This window comes from Peromyscus leucopus, chromosome 17 (genome assembly GCF_004664715.2).
Source record: "Peromyscus leucopus breed LL Stock chromosome 17, UCI_PerLeu_2.1, whole genome shotgun sequence".
In the NCBI taxonomy this organism is placed as follows: domain Eukaryota; kingdom Metazoa; phylum Chordata; class Mammalia; order Rodentia; family Cricetidae; genus Peromyscus; species Peromyscus leucopus.
This window is the reverse complement of record NC_051077.1, coordinates 25,196,624-25,216,853: the sequence shown is the minus strand read 5'-3', so window position 1 is coordinate 25,216,853 and position 20,230 is coordinate 25,196,624. Positions and strand designations below refer to the sequence as shown.

Below are 20,230 nucleotides of genomic sequence, written 5' to 3'. Positions count from 1 at the left end.
AGTCATAACCTGAAAAAACAAATAGTCTTAAAGATTTTTCAGTATTTCTAAGAATACTGATCTCTACTTGAATTAAAAATTAACAGTCCTTGGGATACAGAGGGAAAGAATGAAATATATCCAAAAACAGTTTTAATTCACAGAGGAGCTAAATTAATAAAATTGTTTAATCAGTCTCTAAAATGCCATTTACTGGATAATGTGTTTCAATATAATGGATGTAACAAAGCAAACATAAGGGGTTAAACACCTTTTCTTCAGGTATACTGTAGCGCACATTTTCCAAAAACACTGATGTATTTTCCACATTAGTGTACCGTAGAAGAATATGGGCAAAATCTTCTTCACTGATAGTATTCATTCCATTAGAGTAGGAAAGAAATTCTATTTCTAGAACTTCTGTTTGTAGGTTATCCATAAATCTGTGATAAAATAATGAAAAATAAACAAGGTAAATGATCAAATGTTTTCTATCCTAGAAAAGGTTACATGGAAATAATTTAACTACATAATGGCTCAAAACTTCACACTGAGGAATTACTGCTCAGTGACTGTAGTACCTGAACATATAGCTTCCTTCTCCGGGCCTGAGCCTGCCCATCTGCAAAATGATTAACAGCACCTTGTTGGGTCATCATTACTGTGGCTTGTTGATACTGAGGAATTTTCTTCTAAATACACAAGCTATAACAATCCACATGTCCTCATTTTTTATCTTTCAATAACTATATATCATAAATATAACCAGAGACAGCAGTACCAGTGGATAGGACATGGAGTGGCACAGTATCACTGTACTAGATGATTTCCCAAGATCACTTGACTTCAGCAGTCTAATCATTTTCAACAGAAATTTAGCTCACCTATAAAAATCTTCAAAGTTGAGCTCGGCTTTTCCTTTCTTTCCAAAAAAGTGTACCAGAAGTGTAGTGTCTGCTACTAAGCTTGTGATGTCGTCAGCACGCTTAAAAACATAATTTAAAATTATCAATAAAAAGAAAAAACAAAGCAAATCAGGATACTCAATATCCCTCCAAGAATTTTATCAAAATATAAATCAAGAGGGGCTGGAGAGATGGATCAATGGTTAAGAGCACTTGTTCCTCTTCCAGAGGACTCAGATTTGGTTCCCAACACCCACAAAGTGGCTCATAGCCACCTACAACTCCAGCTCCAGGGCATCTAAAACCTTCTTCTCATCTCCACAGGCTTAGGCACATACATGGTACACATATATATATATGCAGGCTAAACACTTTTACATATAAAAATAAAAACATCTAAAAAACCAAGAATGTAAAGTACAAACACTAGAATGAAGAGCAAAGGCTATAATCATGAATGTAACTATGAATATAACTAACAAAAGTGGTAAAATTTTAAAAACAGAAATTTGAGCAATACTGATCTTTATTCTCAAAAATTTTAAAGTCATAGTTATATTTTAAAAGTATTCTATCTGAAATTATTATGCACATAGGGTACCTACACTTTATATTATCTAAAATAGTTCAGTTATTTAGACATCATTTAACTATGCTGCTTTTATTTAAGTAGTTAGGTTTTTTTTCTAAACAACCTGAAAAATTCATTCAAAAGACGGATATTCTCCAAAAATACTGACTAAATGGAGATGACAGGGAATGAACCCAAAATTTCATAAAACAGCTTCTTCTAACCATATCTATTATGTAACAACTGATTTTAAAAATGTGATACTGCTTTTAGAAAGAGGAATTAGAGTAGTAATTTATCACTATACTTTTTTCAACACAACGCATGATGTAATTTTTTGAATGGTCAAGAAGTTAATTGCGCAGGATTTCCATTCTTTACTCAACTTACTCAACTGTGTCTCGGCACACACACTCCTAATGTGTCTGATTATGGCCTCACAGAATGGAATTACTTTACACAACTTCCCACCTCAGGGCTTCATCAGCCTTTCCCTCTTCTTCCCTTTCCCTATCTACTTTGTCATCAACTCATACTTCCTTTATAGATTCAAGTTCACAGTTCAGGAAATTCAACAGATTACACCTCACAGGAAACACAAGGAAAGGAGTCAGTGTCACCATTTCCAATATTAGTGAGCAGTTGTGTATGGCCACCGAAGGTGAGGAGCTGAAATAGCACTGAGCAGAATCACAAAGCAGAATGGTTTTCTAAAAGAGATGGGTTTCACGGCAGTTGTGTCTCACTCATCGACAACAAGGTACATTTTGATATTGATTTGACTCCTTAAAATGCTCTCCCCTGTCTTTCACAAAGGTAGTTCTAGTTTTCAACATTAGTCGGATCTCACTTCCTTTTTCTTGGACCAAATATTATTTTCTACTACTGATTAGCATGTGGCAGAATTAGATTGCCTACTTCCCCTCTTAGATGTTCCTCTTCCACTCCATTAAACTGCTTTCTAAAAAGTGATCCATGCTACTTGGATTATTCAAGTCACACCTGAGCCAGGTGTGATTGCACATGACTTTAATTCCAGAAATTGGGAGGCTGAGACAGGAGAATCAAGAATTCAAGGCCAGCCTTAGCCACCTACTGAGTTCCAGCCCAGCTGGTGCTATATGAAACCCTATTTCAAAAAACTAAATTCAAAGTCAAATCCAACACTCCCCCCAAAATGCCAAAAACTCTTATCTTGTAGAGAATCTGTACTTGAAATAAGTTAAAATTATTTAAATTCTTCAGTAATTACCCATTTTTAAATAATTAAGTATAGATTTTCTTACTGGTCTCCAGTATACAGCTTCCTTATACTCTGAAAGAGCCCTAGTACCCACTCTCATTTTAATTTACAGAGAAGTCCAAAACCCTGAGGAAAGCCCTACAAGGCTACGCCTCTGAAGATTGAAGATGGATAAGCCCCATCTGGTTGTTAGTGGAGAAAATAATACAGGTAGCTGAGTATTACACACTATCTTAAAAATATTTGTTTGAAAAGCATATTATGAATGTCAAATAATGAGGGAGGTACTAGCCCTTCTTTCAGTGTCCCATGCAAAGAAAGAGTAACCCTGAAAGACACTAATTCACCAGTAACTGGGTAGAGGAGGTAGACTGTTCTAGTGGGAAAAGGACAGGATTTCAAATCAGAGGTATTGACTGCACTGACAATCTTGTCCATAACAACGGGGAGGAGAATGCTACACTATGCAGATAAAGCGTACACATGGTAGTCACAGGTGCAAACATCACTGGGAAAAATCAACTGATGTTAATCATATGTACTTTTATGATTTTTGTATAGTCTCACCCAATCAATTTATTTTGCTCAGCTGTCAACAGGGTGGTCGCAGAGATCTTGGAGGCATGCTCAAGTTGAGCTTAAGAGTAGGCACTAGCCTATTAGCATGAAAAGCCAGTGCACCTGCCTGGAAGCTGGAGAAATGGAGCAGGAGATAGATTTTTCCTGTTTCTTAGTTGAAAATTGTTTTCATATAATCTATTCTGATCATGTTTTACTTATTTTTGTCAAGTTTAAGAAGTTGAAACATGACTTAGATGACAAAACAAAAGTAATTTCCAAAGATAATGGGAAAATAAAGATTGTTACATGGTACATGCTTACTTCTTTGTTACTGAAATTAAATCTGTATAAACTTCAAACAAGATTTTCAAATTGGGAGGCTGCAGGAGCACCAGGAGTGAGGAGACATGGCTAACATAGTACTGCCTTCGTGCTGTGACGTCCCCACATGTCAGGATGATGCTAGCCTACGATGAGGACTGTGTACACAGGCTGCTGGAATGAGCTCACTGAGCAGGGAAGACCCTCGCTGGCAGTCTTCAGTGTCCAATCTTACTAGCTTCAGTTTGCACTCACTCAGGTAATCCAGTTCAACAGAGGGTAAGTAACACTGGACATCAGAGAAAAAACACAACCAAACAAAAGACCAGAAAATGCAAATGGGGACCCCATTCCCTTAGGAAAACTGAGCCCTGGAGCCACTGAAAGGTATACCAGTGTTCTGGTATCCTAGCGATTTACATAAATTACAAGAAGGTGGAAGCAAAAATAAAAGACTTTATCCTTCTGATTCTTGTGCTTATTGTTAAAAAATGAGTTCAGATGTTTTCATAACAAAGTGAAAAAAACCAAAGAAACCCTCATGGGCCATTTACACACAAGTTCACTATCTAAATCTTCTTTGGCTAAAAGTTATGTCAGCTGGGAAGTAGCTCAGAGGATATAGTTCAGAGGTAGTGGGGTATCGGTCAGTGGTAGTATGTGTTAGCATGGTTCAGTCCTCAGCCCAATAATAAATGCATGACCAAAGTTGTTTTAAATTTCAAAATTCATATAAAATACAAATTCATCAAACTATAAAAATAAAGTTTTGCTGAGCAGTGGTGGCACACACCTTTAATCCCAGCACTCAGGAGGCAGAGCCAGGTGGATCTCTGTGAGTTCCAGGCCAACCTGGTCTACATAGTGAGTTCCAAGACAGGCTCCAAAGCTACATAGAGAAACCCTGTCTCAAAGAAAACCAAAAAATACAAAAATAAATAAAGTTTTAAGATAGCCTTTTAACAAATTCTATTGATTACAAAGTGAAAATAACCTTAATCTCCAGCACAGGGAAACCTTCAAACATAATATAATGAAGTTTCTGAATAATCCAATGTATAAGTAGAACTTATAGCATAAAAAAATTAAATTTTATTTGTAAAAATAAAAATTAATTTTTAGAATACTCGTATTGACAAACTGATTTCAGTAATTGTATGATATACCTGTCATATTGTACTCTGAATTATTTTGGTCAGAAATTAGTGCCAGCTGTGACATATGCAAATTTTCTTTATATAATTTTAGAGTAATTTTAAAAACATGATTTCTCTATAACTTAAAATACCAATAGTTGTAAGCTGCTGTGGAATGTTGCTCGAAATCTATAATGGTCTTTTAATAGAGACCCGGAGCCAGATATTGGGGTAAATGCTGGAAGATTGGAGAGACAAAGGAGCAAACCACTGCCATGTCTCACCTCACCAACTCCAGGAATCCTCTGTTTGAAAGCCTCTGAATCCTTGGCCGGAAAGCTTTTCTTAGCTGAAAAGGGACCTTAGTTCCTGTCTCCTCATGCCTTATATACCTTTCTATACTGTGTGTTTCCTAAGCAAAGGCATGAGGTCTCAAGTGCTGGGATTAATGGCATGTGATTCCCAAGTACTGGGATTAAAGGCATGTGCCACTACTGCCTGGCTCTGTCTCTCTCCTAGACTGAGTCAATCTCACATATTCCTAGGTGGCTTTGAATTAAAAGTGCTAGGATTAAAGGTGTGTGCCACCACTGCCTGGCATCTATGTTTAATCTAGTGGCTTGTTCTGTCCTATGACCTTCAGGCAAGTTTTATTAGAATACACAATCTATCACCACAGTGGAATGAGAAAATGAGAGGCTAAGATCTAATTTACCTATAATATTTTAAGAGTTGTATATTATATGTATTGAAGAAATACAGAAGTAATTTTCCAAGCTTTCCTTCTGAATCAGCCAAATCTTGAAGTAAGATACTAAAAATAATTCTGTCATACTAGTATCCATAGTAACATGAGAAATTATAATAAGTTGTGACATAGTTAATTCTCATTTTCTACAATGTAGGAGTGCAGTAACAGAGATAATCTCTAAATAAGGCTTCACCTCAAAGTTCAAAGAAAGAGAAAAGCAAAAGAAGTCACAAATGGTTGTGATGTACTTTAGTTTTGTTTTTTTTAAGACAGGGTCTCTCAATGAACCTGGGCTTTGCCAATGCAGCCAGATTGCGGCCAGCAAGCAGCAGCAACTGTCCTCTGGTCTCCTTCTCACTGTTGGCACTAAAGAATATATAATGTGCCTCTGCACCAGCCCATCTGTGGATGAAGGAGGGTTGAACTCAGGTTCTCACACTTGCATGTCAAGCACTCTAACGCTGAGTCATAAGTTAATGTTTAGAAAAGAAATGAGATGTTAAGTTTAAAATTAAGATTTAAAGCCTGTTGATGGGGGCACTACAGGAATAGAGGAAGAGAGGCAGTCTGTCCCGAGTGCAGCACTAAAGTGTCTTCCAGGATCAAATTCAAACAATAATAAAACAGAATCTGAGTTGGTTGGATTTTTATTTAAACATGGACTGGCAATCTTAAGTAATATAATGGTAAGCAACTTCTCCACTCCTTGACTGAATGTTCATATCACATCATCTCATATGTCTGCACCCCTGCCCTTGGTAAACTGTTCACTATCAGTTGAGGAAGTTTAATTGTTAAAATCTAACATAAGAGCCAGCCATCTTTTATAAGTGAAGCATTTTAGTATTTCATATAACACTATTATGTTGGAGGATAAATAGTTTCAGTGAATTTACAAATCTGTATTACTATTTCAAGTTTCTAGGAAGTGGTCCTTAATTAAAACTTACTATTATCCCCTTTTAAATAAGTGGGAAAGTTATGCTGTATATAATAAACAAGTTCAATCAACACAGACAATAATAACAGGCATCTCCTGTCAGTATAATAAATATATTAAAATATTCTTTCTATATAGTAATTATATATATGGCACATAGTACTTATCAATTTACTAAAAAAAAGCAAAGAAATAGAAAAATAAATAGTACATTGTTTTTGCTTCATCTTGTGAGTCTAAAAGCAAATGAAGATTAGATTAACAAAATGGATCTAGTGCAAGGACCACATGGAGGTTTCATTGTACCTCTGCGAGGTCTGAAAAGAGCGCTTGGCTTGTGTTACGTCTCAGGGTATCCCAGTAGCTTCTGGAGACGAGTTCCTCAGTATCTGTTTTAAGTACCTGTAGAAGTTTTAAGAACAACATCATAAATCTCAAGAATTGTCACAGTGAATGATAACTTACATGCTTTACATCTCTGTTAACCAAGAGAAGAGAGACCATTCACTTATCTTTATTGTCTTTCTACTGTACACAACAGTATTATATTACGCAGCTAGCAGAGCCATGGTGCTTTCAGGGATGGAATGGTATATAACCTGTTTCTAAGCACAATGTGGCTATGTCAAAAAGAATCAGGCTCTCCAATCTCGTCTGCCTCTTTGTTGAGGCATACATTAACTTCTACAAAAGTATGACATAAAATTTTTATTTACACGTTGTGTGAAGTGGTATATGGAGATCTTTGTAAATTTGTAGTAACCTGTTAAATGCTTATCTAAATTAGAAATTAGTCGTTTTATCATCCATCTTGTTTGACTAACAAAATCAAAATAAACTTATCCATACCTGGTAGATACAAACTTTAATACAAAGCTTGTAAAAAATATATGTAACTGTTTAAATCAAATGTTGTAAACCTAAACAAAGTCCCAGGATTTGACAGCTGTGTCTACAATGAAAGATAAGGTAAGCTTAATGCTTACAAGGGCGCGGTACTCATTTTCATTTCATTATTGGCTGGTGTGATGGAATTTCTCAGGTTAAAAATTACAAGCCTAACCTGAAACTCTAAACAAAAATAATTAAAATCAGCTTCTGTCTGGACATTCAATGAATATTCAAGTTATTAGGCTTACAGATCTTTTGGTTACTGAGAGAAGACAATGTACTATGGCAGGATAATAGAACTTTTCTTTTTCGTCTGTCTTACTTTTAAAAATGGGTATCGTGAGGTGTGGTGCATGTGGCTATATTATCAGATACTTTAGAATCCAGGGCAGAAGGCTGTTTGATCCTAAAAGCTCAAGGCCTGACTGGACAACATGGTGAGATTCCGTCTCAAGCAAACAGACAGGAAATCTGGAGGGAATACTAAAACTATAGCATGCACTGGGAATATTTCAAAGGTATTTTTTAATTTTAACCAGCTTCATAATTAACTAGACAACACTGTCCACTGCTAATAATTTGCTGATAATAAAGTGTTGTTTAGCTGGAAATGGGTACCAGACATACATACTTGTATATCAGTGTGGTCCCAGGACAAGGATCTGTCATTACGGCTTTTTCTAACTGAACTGACGATAAGCAGTTACAAACTGCACTGGGAAAACTGGGTTAAAAAAAGCAGCACAGTGCATTTCCCTTACTCAAACTAGAAATAACCTCAAAAGATGCTAGATTAACAACTTACTCTTATTTATTGACCTATTTTGAACATTTTTTTTGCATTTTACCTGTCACTTAGAACATTAAAACACAATTTTAAAAAAGGTTTATTAAACTCACTAAACTAGAAAATATGGTTTATTGGCCACTATCACAAGAGCTGATAGAAACAACTTAGTGAATCCATGCTAGTAGGTTTTTACATGTATAGAAAAGAACCAGATTTATGAAATTAGAGCAACACCCTGCATGGTTCAGTATCAGACTTTCTGCCCCTTTCAACTTCCCTACAGTTAAAAACACTAAAATGTATATTTGTCTGTGTACTTTACTACTTTAAATTTAGATATTAAAACATAACAGTTATATAGCTGTTATAGAATAATATTTTAAGGTATATTACTTTTGTTTCTGTTCTGGAACATTTGTTTAATGAAGCAAAGATGTGTTTGAGTAAATAAAATTCACCTGCAGTCAGGAGGCTGAGTCAGCAAGTAGCTGACAGGAAGCGGTAGGGAGGAGCCAGGGGGAGAAGGGTTTTCGCATGAGGACTTTTTGGAGGACGTGAGCAAGGAAAAGAGGTGAGCTACTTGTGGTTCAGCCTCTATGAAGAGCAGAATTCCACCCTAACCTCTGAATCTTGAGTTTTCTAGAGGGACACAGGTTTAGTTAAGCTCCCTTGTAACTCTGAAAGAGTTGGAGCCTGATGGTACAGAATTCCCTCCAGCTACGGCCCTTGCAACCTAACCTAACTGGTAGTGGTGGTGGCTTAAAAGGCAGCAACAGTTTAAAAAAGAGGACAACATATAGCCCCCCTCAAAGTTTTTCTCTTATTCTTTACTTAGCTCCAGAGATGAAATCATGCTAGAATATGAGTTTCCAGAATGCTGTGATTGTCTATATTTTCTGTTTTATCTTATACCATCTTTTAAAATATAATGCTTCTGAGGGAAGATCTCATATTCTCACAGCTATTATTATTGCAATGAAAAGATAGTTGCTAGATCACCTCCTGCTGGGCATCCTCACTGATGCCCATATATGTCTGGTTTTAAGCTAGTATTTAATCTTTAATGAATAACTTTAATGATATAATTAAGAGTGAACTTCTCTAACATGCAAAACTAGTAGGAAGATTTAATAGCAGAAAAAAATATAAGTAGGGCTTTGTAATAAAGCCCTTATCTTCAAGTAAATAAGAAGCTCAAACTAGAATTTAAAAGGAAGAAATATAGAGCAAATTCAATATCAGAATATAGGTGTACAGGTTAAAGAAAGATACGAAATTACAACTGTAACCAGGCACTAAGATGTAATGAGACAGGTAGCGCTGATGCTTGGGTGTATAAACAGAAGGCAGCATGTAAAGACTTCTTGAAGACACCTCACTGTGTTATCTCAGCTTTTAGCCCTTTACCAGTGGAACAAGTTAACTGTGGACTTTCATTAAGAGAGAAAAGAATACATGGACTATTCATAAGAACTTCAAAAAAGGATGGAACAGGCAAAATGTTCTACCTCCTAAGTCTGACTGATATCAATATCTTTATCTATCTCTATCTATATATTTTGGTCAAAACCCAGAGGTTAGGTATTAATGGAACTTCTTAAACTTTGCAGATTTGAGAATTTATAAGTTGTTTTCTTTTTTTGGTCAAAGCAGAGTCTGATTTAAGTGATTCTCTAATATCTTGTCACTGATACCTATGAAAGGAAGAGAGGAGTGCAGAGAAGGAGGAAACAGCAGTATCGAAGGTCAGAGGAAGATCAGAAGACTTAGAGGTAGTGAGCTATCACTGTGATAAGCAGAATAATGACTCCAGAAAGCCATGCACAACTAAACAAATACTTTACATACTTAAACCCACAAACAAAAACAAAACTATCTTTATATTTTGTATTACTTGTGTCAAGCAAGCAAGCAAACAACAACAAAAGTACTCCAGAATCATGGAATTGTGACTTAATGTTGTGTTGGACTAATTTTCTCCAGGTCTGTGAAACTCTCAGAGAGAAGCTAACAGACATGTAAGACAAAATGAGTGTCCTTGAAGGCTCCAGAAAGGAGTAACAGAGAAAGATGGGAAATACTATTCAGGTAAAGACAGTGAATTCTCAATAATAAAAGGGAGGAAATAATTTCCTCTTTTTGAAGCTCAACAAATCTCACCACAGATAAAAGGAGGGCAGAAGCTCACTGCAGCAAGACTGTAGAAAACAAAGACAGAAGACTTAAAATGACCTTCTGCTGTACTCATTGAGATCAGTGCTTTGCTCCACCATCATCAGAGAAGCTTCCTCCTGCAGGAGATGGGAACTAACACAGAGACCCACAGCAGAAATTATGGAGAGAGTGAGAGACCTTGGAACACTCCACCCTAGAGAGGATTTTATCAAAACTAACACATCCTGTTGGTTTCTCTTGTCCAATTCTGATGTGTTAGTTTTATCTTATTTTATAATGTTTTACTATTACTTCTTAAAGGCTGTACGTTTTCTAATGAGAGAGAGAAAGGATGTGTATCTGGAAATGAGGAGAGGTAGGGAGGAACTGGGAGAAGTAGAGGGAGGGGAAACTGAAATCAAGATGTATTACATGAGAAAAAAAATCTATATTCAATAAAAAGTGGGAGGAAAGCTGGGCTGGGAGGAGACCCAGGTTACCTACAAAAGAAAAATAATTACATTCAGAGTTGACCTTTTTAATTTCAATTATAGAAGCCAAAAACCAGTGTATAAATTTTATCATCACATGCAAGAAACATAAGTTAGAATAAAGACATTCTAAAAGAGAGGTTTTGATTGTTTTTCTTTTTGGTTGTGATGTGCATTGAACTCAGGGCCTTAGACATGCTAAAGCTCAATGGTAGAATTACCACTGAGCTATATTGCTAAATCATCATTTTATTTTTGAATTTACAAAGGGACTTGCTCTTGAGGACACATTTTATGACTATTAGACTACAAGGTTTAGAAAGGGGTGAGGTTAAATTGATCATGTGGACTGGTGGGTACACAGGAATATACATGCATTAATGTATGTATGCTTAGGGCAGACGTCAACAATAGTTATCTTCCCCTTTACTCCTCACCTTATGTTCCGAGACAAGACACTGTCCCTGGAGCTCATCAGTTTTTTAGACTAGCTGGCCATGAGCTTCAGGGACCTATCTATTCTTGTTCCACATTCCCTCGTGCAGGGGTTACATACATATTCCACCTATGTGGACTCTGGGCATCAGAACTCAGAACGCAAGTACTTTACAAATGGAGCCACCTTAGCTCCAAACAGAAATGGAGTAAAGAAAGGTAAATATGCGGGTAATTCTAAAGGAACATCAATGGCCAGGAGTGGTGGCCCAAGCCTGAAATCCCAGCACTTGAGAGGCTGAGGCTGGAGAATCAGGAGCACAAAGGCAGTCCAAGCTACACAGTACAATTATCATCAATACTGATGGTATGTATTTAAAATATCTAATTTGAGATATTACAAAAAAGAATAATGCAGACACTATACAAGAATTCCAATTAACTATGCTGAGAGACATCAAAGATGGTTAAGCATCCTAAGCTTATAACTAAGGAAGGGCAAAAAGACATTGCCTAATACTTTATTAGTTTAGGTATATTCATCAAAAACTCAGAAGGCAAACACAGAAATATATTAAATATCTTCTAAACTTAAATGAAAAATAAATTTCAGTTAATCTAGAGAGGGCAAAGTAAAGCAAGGAAAAAAGAATGATTTACAGAGAGAAATAACTAAATTCCACATCAGAAAGTAATCATACTAATGTAAATCAACTGAATTTTTTAATTAAAAGGCACAGGCTATCAGCCAGGAGAAGAGAGATCAGTGTAATTCACAAAATATACCATTAAAAATTTCCTAGTTAATGAGAAAAGCAAAGTTAAAAAGGTATAACAGGCTACTGTTGATGAGAGAGCAGTAATTAGCACCAGCTTGCTCACTGAGAATAAATGAAAAGGCCAGACAAAATCTAACATAGACACATCTTACAGAGTTATACAAATGCTATTTGCCTTTGGTTTTGTATTCGTACTTGTACTGATAGTACAAAAGCAACAAATGGAAGTCCTGGTAACTCTGTACAATGAGAAGAGACCAAGTCATCAAAGACCACAGTCACCACATTCTTCAGTGCCGCACACTCACAGCTGGAGAAAAGAAGACTCCACCTAAGAAGGCACTTGCTGGAACCTTTGAGTACAGATTTTCAGTATCTGGTGTGGCAAACAGGAAGAAGTCATTGAGCACTTCTGCTGCATACTCAGGTACTAGAACTGCCCAGCAAGACAGTCCGTGTTACAAGTTCAACTATCTACTTTCTCTATGAACCACCGCGTTCTCTTGACAGAACAACTAATAAAGCCACACTTGCAGCAATAAAGGAGACTGAGCTGGAACTACCTACAAGGATTCCATTCATGTAACGTGCAAAATGAGTAAACTGAAGCATAGTTTTCAGAATGCACAGGTAGCAAAGCAAAGATCTATCTATAATCCATGGTTGCAGTGATCATTTGGGGGACAGAGAAGAATTATGACTGGAGAGAGTATAAAGGGGATTCTGGAGCATAGCAACATTGTATTTCTTAAGCTATTTTATAATTATTCATTTTAATTTGTATTAAGTTTGAGTTAAAATATATTTTTAAAATTAAGAAAAGCTTCATTATCATTACAGGAAATGATGATTAAAAAACCTAAAATATGAATTAAAAAGGTAGTCTATACTTAATAACTAAACTAGAGGTTGTATAAGGCAAAATATACCCAAAAATCTAGTATATTACCTACTGGAGATTTGGCTAAGACATAATTAATCTATATTTTTACACATGTAATAATGTCTCAGAATAGATAAAATAAAAATGAAGAACATCTTGAGTAGACAATAAATCTATAAATGTAACATTTAGTTTAATATACCAATTGACAGATCAAGCAGGCAAACCTGCCAGTAATGACAGAGAAGACTGCAAACACACAATTCACATGCATAGTAATATATATTTTTAAAAAATATATATTTTAAAATATATGTACAGATATATTACAGCTCTACATCATAAGCCAAAAAGACACATTCTTTTAAAATAGAGATCATTTATGAATATCAACATTTAGTCCATAAAACACAGTTCAACATATGATGAAATACCAGAGAAATGGTATTAAAAATTGACATATTTTCTGATAGTAATGTAATTAGGGTATTTAAGAACAATACTCTAAAAAAACTGTATGGGGGATGCTGAAGTCAAACATTCTTGATCTTTGAGTTATTTGAATTACTCATTCTTTTGATTTTCTTTTTATACTTTTTTCATCACGGTGGAAAAAAAAACCAAGACTTGACTACATGAGAAAAATGAAAAGAATCTGGGTTGTTTTGAGCAGAAGAGCTACTGAAGTAACTGCTATATTCATAGACACAAGGGAATAGCCTCAGTCTTTCACTGCAGCAGGGTAAGAAAACAGGCAGAACCGACTACAGGAAGAATTCATCTTGGAACAGGCTACTTGAGAGGTCAGAGTGTCTGTCTTCATGTCCAGATCCCACCTCCTTGCTGAAGGCACTTCAGGAAAATCATTACTAACTGACTTCTACTGTAGAAAAAATTTCATAAAATCAAACCAGTTCTTAAGAGAGTTAAATTATGTCATCCATTTGAGCATGTAGATCAGAAGATCATGAAGTTACATCACATTCACATGCATTTCACATGAGGACCGAAGCTGTCTTCAATAAAATAAAATGAAAAATGTGCTAACCAATAAAATAAAAAAAATAATATGTTTTCCTCATCAAGGATAATATAAATAAAATATACACTGTTTAAATCTGGCTACTGATAATCTCTTAACCCCTGAGACTGTAAAGTCTGTACAGTTTGAGCTATATGGTAACTACTTATGAAATTAAAGGAACCATTGAAACTGCCATGGTTAAAAAGTGGCTCATACAATGACATGGATAATAAACCATAATGTCATAAATACTATTAACAATATGTTTAAAAGTACATATGATATTCTAATATAAGATTTTCATTCTATAAGTTCTTACAAAATTTTAAATGATTATCAGGGAAATACTTCTAAAGTTAACTAAAAATTTCTCTTATTGGGAAGCAGCTGTACATTTTATAGAAAATGTTTCCATTTCTTAGACAAATTTAAACAATCAGATATGTGAGCCCCATAGATTTGCCTTGCTCTCCAATTATTCCCTGTTGTTCCTTATGAGTAGGCAGGATACCCTGTGCTTACTTGATGCTGAAACTGCCTCCAGTATTTGTTCAAATCCAAATAAGTATTTTTACAGTTTAGAGTAGCTAATTAAATAGTACAGAAGGTCACATGCCCACTTTTAGAATTGTACATGACACCTTAAACACTTGCCCCTGAATTTAAGGACTTCTCAGGGAGAATTTCTATAGTTTGAGGAATCCTTTACAGGCTTGACGGATACCTGGGAAAATTAAATGAACTGCATATGTTTATAGGAAAAGGTCAGGTCTATTCTGGGCAAGTTCTTATGTGCTGGGCTAACCAATAAGTTTATTCTCAAGAGAACAGAAAAGTCACAATTAATAAGAGCACATATAGAAATTTTCACAACAAAAGAACAAAACTCATAATCATCTTTGTGTAGTAATGTAACGAGTAGCATCTTATACATCCTTTTAATAGATCAGAGAAAGTAGGCAGGCAACGGAGTTTCAGAAAAAGATGAAAACTGAAAATTAAAAAGTCTATTCATTAACATGCTTTTATTGGCATTGACCGAAGTCTGAATTTAGTTCTTAAAATACCTGTGTTCTTCAGGAAGAGAGCCTATCTGCTCTATTATTTTTGTATAATGCTTCATAAATTGCTGAAAAATATAAAATTTCAATTACTCTACCAAAATTTCTGGTGGTACTTATTCACTCACATTTATTTTAATTTACAGATATATAACTAATAAAGATATACAATTGCTTTCTATATTTTTGTCTCATAAATCAAGAAAAGAAATTTTGGGTTGATTGCATCCTACTGTATTAACAAATTCCAAAACAGTTTAAATAGCAGATATTGCTTTATACGAAGAAACATTATCTAATATAACAGGTGAGGGCTATATACATAAGGAACATTTAAAGTGTTGTACATACACTATTAGTAGGAGAATGGTATCCATAAAGTTGAAGACGCTGACATACAGCACAAAGGGCCAAATGAAGTGTCACATTTCAGAATGAACCCAAGTACAGCAAAAGAAAAAAAGAAAAAGACGACAAAAATAATCAATTAGGAAGGGCAAATCATTATGCTAAATTCTCTATAAAGCACACACACACAAGTGAGATAAATGTTAAAGATGAGTAGCAAAGTTTTGAAAATCTAATATAATTAAACATCAAATGAATTTGTGCTCATTTCAGCCATTTTCGCTGTATGTGAAAGAACTACTGCTGTGAGTAAACATGTTCCTCTTAGGCATGGATGCTGTGGAGAGGTTCCAGGACTTTCCCTAAGATGGGAATGGTGGATACAGCAGCATGCTGGTGACAATGGTATGAGAGGCCTGCTCTGGAACCCTGGTCGCACTATCACTGTATGACAACAGACTCTGCTCCCCTGGGAAGCAGTATTAATACTTACCGGCAGAAATGTGATGAAGACTACATGGGAGGAGAATTTTGTGTGGTCTTGGCACAGACTTCAGAACACAATGTTCATTTACGAGTTTTATTGACGTGGAAGTATTTTATAATTTTGATTTGGATATGCTAGTTTTTTGGCTAAAGAAACCATGAAGTTGCTATTAAGTCTATTAGCTAACATTTTTAATGTTTATTTTTATAATTATATATTCTACTGGTAACTAGCTAAGCATTTTAGCTTATTTAATCCTCATAAAATTACAGATGGTGACCACATTATTCTACCATTTCACTTGGAAAACTAAAAATACTGAGAAGAGACATTAAGAATCTTGCTGAAGATCACATAGGTAATGCATCATAGAGGTAATATTCAAACCCTCCAAAGTTGGTTCAGGAGCCTGGTTTACTTTCTTTTGGGGATTTTTCTTATTTTTTGCTATAAGATAAATTTTAGTTGTTTCAAGCTCAACCTAATGTTTAGAATACATGTACATGTTTACTATCATTTGTATTAACTTGACAAACCATCTGTATTTTACGTGATCCTCTATAGATAAAATAGTATAAAAGCAATTCAGATTTGTATTATTTGAAATATGACTAATATACTGAAACCAAGAACTGTCACTATCAAATACAGAAATGAGGATTTGTAGAGCACTGTGCTGCTGAATGGTGCTATCAGTGAGAGGTAAACTAAAGACTACTTCAGAATCACTGAAAGGAACATCTGATGACTAAATTAAGCAATGAACTTTTAACAGTGCTATTTAGATTAAGGTCAACATCTTTGAGGTGCCTTTGGGATTAAATACTGTAATGAAATCATTTATATATATATATAATATAAATATATATATAATATAAATATATATATATAATATAAAGTTCTATACAACTTATGTGTTATTTTTACTTGTTTAAACTTTAAAACTACATTTCTTTCCCAAAATATTTGCTAGGGAATGCATCACTAACATATGGAAATAAGAGATCATCTAAAATAAGATGATCTAATATAGCTTTCATAATTTACCTAGACTTTGCCTAATTAATCCAAGTTACTGTGATTTACATCACTATTATGAAATACTTGCTTTAACTGTGTCTTAAAATTCCTTTACCTTGGCTTTCCTGTTGATGCTGATTCCCCACTGAGTGCTGTGTGGCAGTTTTCCGTTTCCCCTCTCCTTTTGCTACCCAATGTATTTTAAAAAATGCTAATGACCAGAACCAAACTTCTAGTCAAATGTCTGTTATATGTCAATAAAAATGTATCATTTTCTGGTATTTAAGTAGCAAATGAATAACTGAAGATGGGTAAAAGTATGGAATTCAGAGCTGGCCACCACAGATTCAAACTGTGACTTTGCCATCGAACAGTACTATAGCTTTGGATAAAATATTTAAACTTTATAATTAATGGTCAGTTTCTTCATCCGTAATTATGTACAACAGGAAGGTTGTTGGATAGATTAAATGACAAAATTCACAAAAAGAACTTAGTCCTGCAGTTGATAGTAAAGGCTTAGGGCCAGTCTGTTATTTTTATTATGTAAACTGGCCTATTAATCAAGACTGAAATATTTGGGAAAATAAAATGAAGACTGAAAGGATAAAACACTGTCAATTCTAACTTCAGAACAAAGCACTAATATGTAACCCAGAGGAATCTATACTACTTCTAAGAGATGCAGAAAGTCCACATTATAATTATTATTAAATCTCTTATATTTACCACTCATTACATTACATTATCATTAAATTCATTCACATAATTAAACCTTTGCATATTCACCTTTAAATTTTTACATGCATAATGATCTTATTAATCTATTATATGATATATACCCTTCAAATCTCACAAATAACAACAGCATGGATGAAAGTGGTTTAATGAATATGACTGTGGGTACAGATATTTAATATCAATATTTACATAAATATTGATATTGATGTATAAGATACTGAAGTAATTTTACTACATTAAACCTTTGGAAAGTTTTCAATAAAGGAAAAGTTTCAAATTTTAGATGTTACACTCTTTCAACATGTACCAAGTAATTCTCACCTGGAAAACCCACCTGAAACTATTATAAGGCATGTCTTACCAGCAATGCACGCTTCTCTTCATCTCCTTTAGTTTCTCTCTTTTCATTTTTTTTCCTGAATATTTCCTGAAGCTATAAGGAAATGTATCAGGAATTGAATTCCATCAGAATTTTGTGGTACCTATACATTATTCTATGCTAAATACATCCTAAAAATAAGCAACATAATTTCACCAACATTTAAACTACTCTAGGTATATTTTCTGACTGAAGCATTTTTCACAAGAAAAAAGACATTCTTTGGTACTGGGAACTCACAGTTGAATTAAATGTCTCTAATGTTACCATTTCCCTGGATCTCATGACACAAAGGCATGAGATCAGAGTCTGAGGCATAGACAGAAGAGATGGAACTGTTGGGCTGTAGAGAACATGGAAGCAGTCCCCAAGGACTCTGGTAGAGTCCAGCTTCGGTCTCACACTAATGTTGTTTCAGGCCACTCAGCTCTCACTGCTCTGATTTGTTGATGTATGAACAAAGGACAAGATCACCTGTAAAGTTCTTGCAGTAACTGTACACTGCAGAGAGTATACTGCTGATATCATTCCTCAGATAAATTGTCCAAGGCTCATTTTCTGTACTTGAAAAATAAGGAAAATCTCTTGCCTTATAGAGTACTATACAAAATAATATCACAAAAATTACCTAGCACTTTGTCTATTATTTCTAAATAAATGCCAGCTACAGCTGTAAAGAGTATTATTCATCTTTAAACTCTGACCCTGCTTCCTCTACTGTAGAGGTCATGAGGTCCTTGGGCTCACAGAGGAGCACTACGGAAACTAAGAATGGTAAACACACAGGGTAGTCTCTCTCCAAAGGAAGAGATGTTTTAATGTTTAAAAAATAACCTGTGTTCCACCCAGAAAGCAGGGCATGGATGTGGTTAATTGCCTGGTGATTGTGCTATCTGTATGGTCAGGCCACACCAGATCCTCCCCAAGACCCTTAAGAAGTCACATGTGGTTAATCTATAGAACCCATATTTATGGAAGAGGTTACATGTAACTTACAAAGAGTTTTGATGTAGTCATGACTTAAGCTTTATTGTGTGTAGGGGATTGAGTTAATTATCATCTGGAAACTTTCCCCAAATTGTGCTGTGCTTAAATATGCCTAAAATAAATTGCCCCGTATCAGATTCTAGAAGTTTGAATCAACACAAGCTACTGAGTCATGTTGAACTGGACTTCCTTCTTGCCTCATGCCAATCATTACTCTATTGGCTGTAATGTCTACAAAGACCCCTCTATCACACACATTTTCAGAAGAAAAAAAAGGACAACCAGAGAAAGCATTTTACCACAGAAACAGATGTTGGTTACAAAAGTAGAAGAAAAAAAAAAAACAATTTGGAAGGGGCAATGGGAAAATGAGTAAGCAGAAGAGAAAGACCAGAGGTCAAAGCTGTTGGTCACAGAAAAGGAAGGGAAAAGGGAAGTGGGTCCACACACCTAAAGTCTAAGGTAACAGTGAATGAAGAGAAAAGGAAAGGGAAAAGTGAGTTCAAACTGACAAAAAGAAAGGTTCCTATGGTAAAGAGCTATGGCAAGGTGGCCGATGTGTCAGAAACTGAGTATTAGCTGGACAAACATAATCTCAGGATAGCCTATTATCCATCAAGTAGAAGATATCTGACAAATTCCAAACTTCCAACTATATTCAACTTTAAAAACCCAATATAACTTATACTTCCATAATGTAAACATTACTTGAAGTATATACTTGCTTATTAGATTCAGATGAAACATCACATTATAGTAATTAATGGTCCTAATAACACAAAAAAATAACATATAAGTAAGCAATATTTAAGTATTAGAAAATACAATATATCATGTACATACCACCAAAAATTCTTTTTTATCCACCATCTCATTTCCATCAGTGTCAAACATGTTGAAAGCTATTCTAAAACCTGCATGAGGTTCTGCCAGAAAAAAAAAAAAAAAAACAGAAAGTTTTCATAAAATGGAAAAAATGTATTTAAAAGTATAAAATCCATGCATTCAACAGACAGATACATACACTGCAGAAAATAAACAACAAATGAAAAGCATTATGTTACTATAAATTAAATACAATTAAAGTTATACTAAAGGATACATATCTCTGCTTCATGTATTGCAGACTTAGTAACAGAACTGAAAATAAGATCTCAAAGTACTTGACTGTTGCTTATTGCATAACATTAAAGGAAATATTTGACATCTGTCCCTCTAAAACAAATATCCAAATTCTGCCTATTTGCTAAACAGGAACTAGGAGGTCACTGCATTTGAATGTTTTTTCGGTATTTCTAACTACGTGAAATGACAGAAAAGAGTGATACAGCACAATGCAGCAGCTCAAATTCT

At 34.9% G+C, this 20,230-nt stretch overlaps 1 protein-coding gene across 1 annotated transcript in view; it reads right to left on the bottom strand.

Moving 5' to 3' along the window:
• Positions 1-20,230, bottom strand: part of Micu3 (mitochondrial calcium uptake family member 3) — an 85,003-nt gene that overhangs the window by 10,095 nt on the left and 54,678 nt on the right. The window contains 6 exon segments of the mRNA XM_028872365.2: positions 251-422; positions 864-964; positions 6,714-6,809; positions 15,267-15,305; positions 17,873-17,944; positions 19,721-19,803. Of these exon segments, the coding sequence (XP_028728198.1) occupies positions 251-422; positions 864-964; positions 6,714-6,809; positions 15,267-15,305; positions 17,873-17,944; positions 19,721-19,803 (563 nt within the window).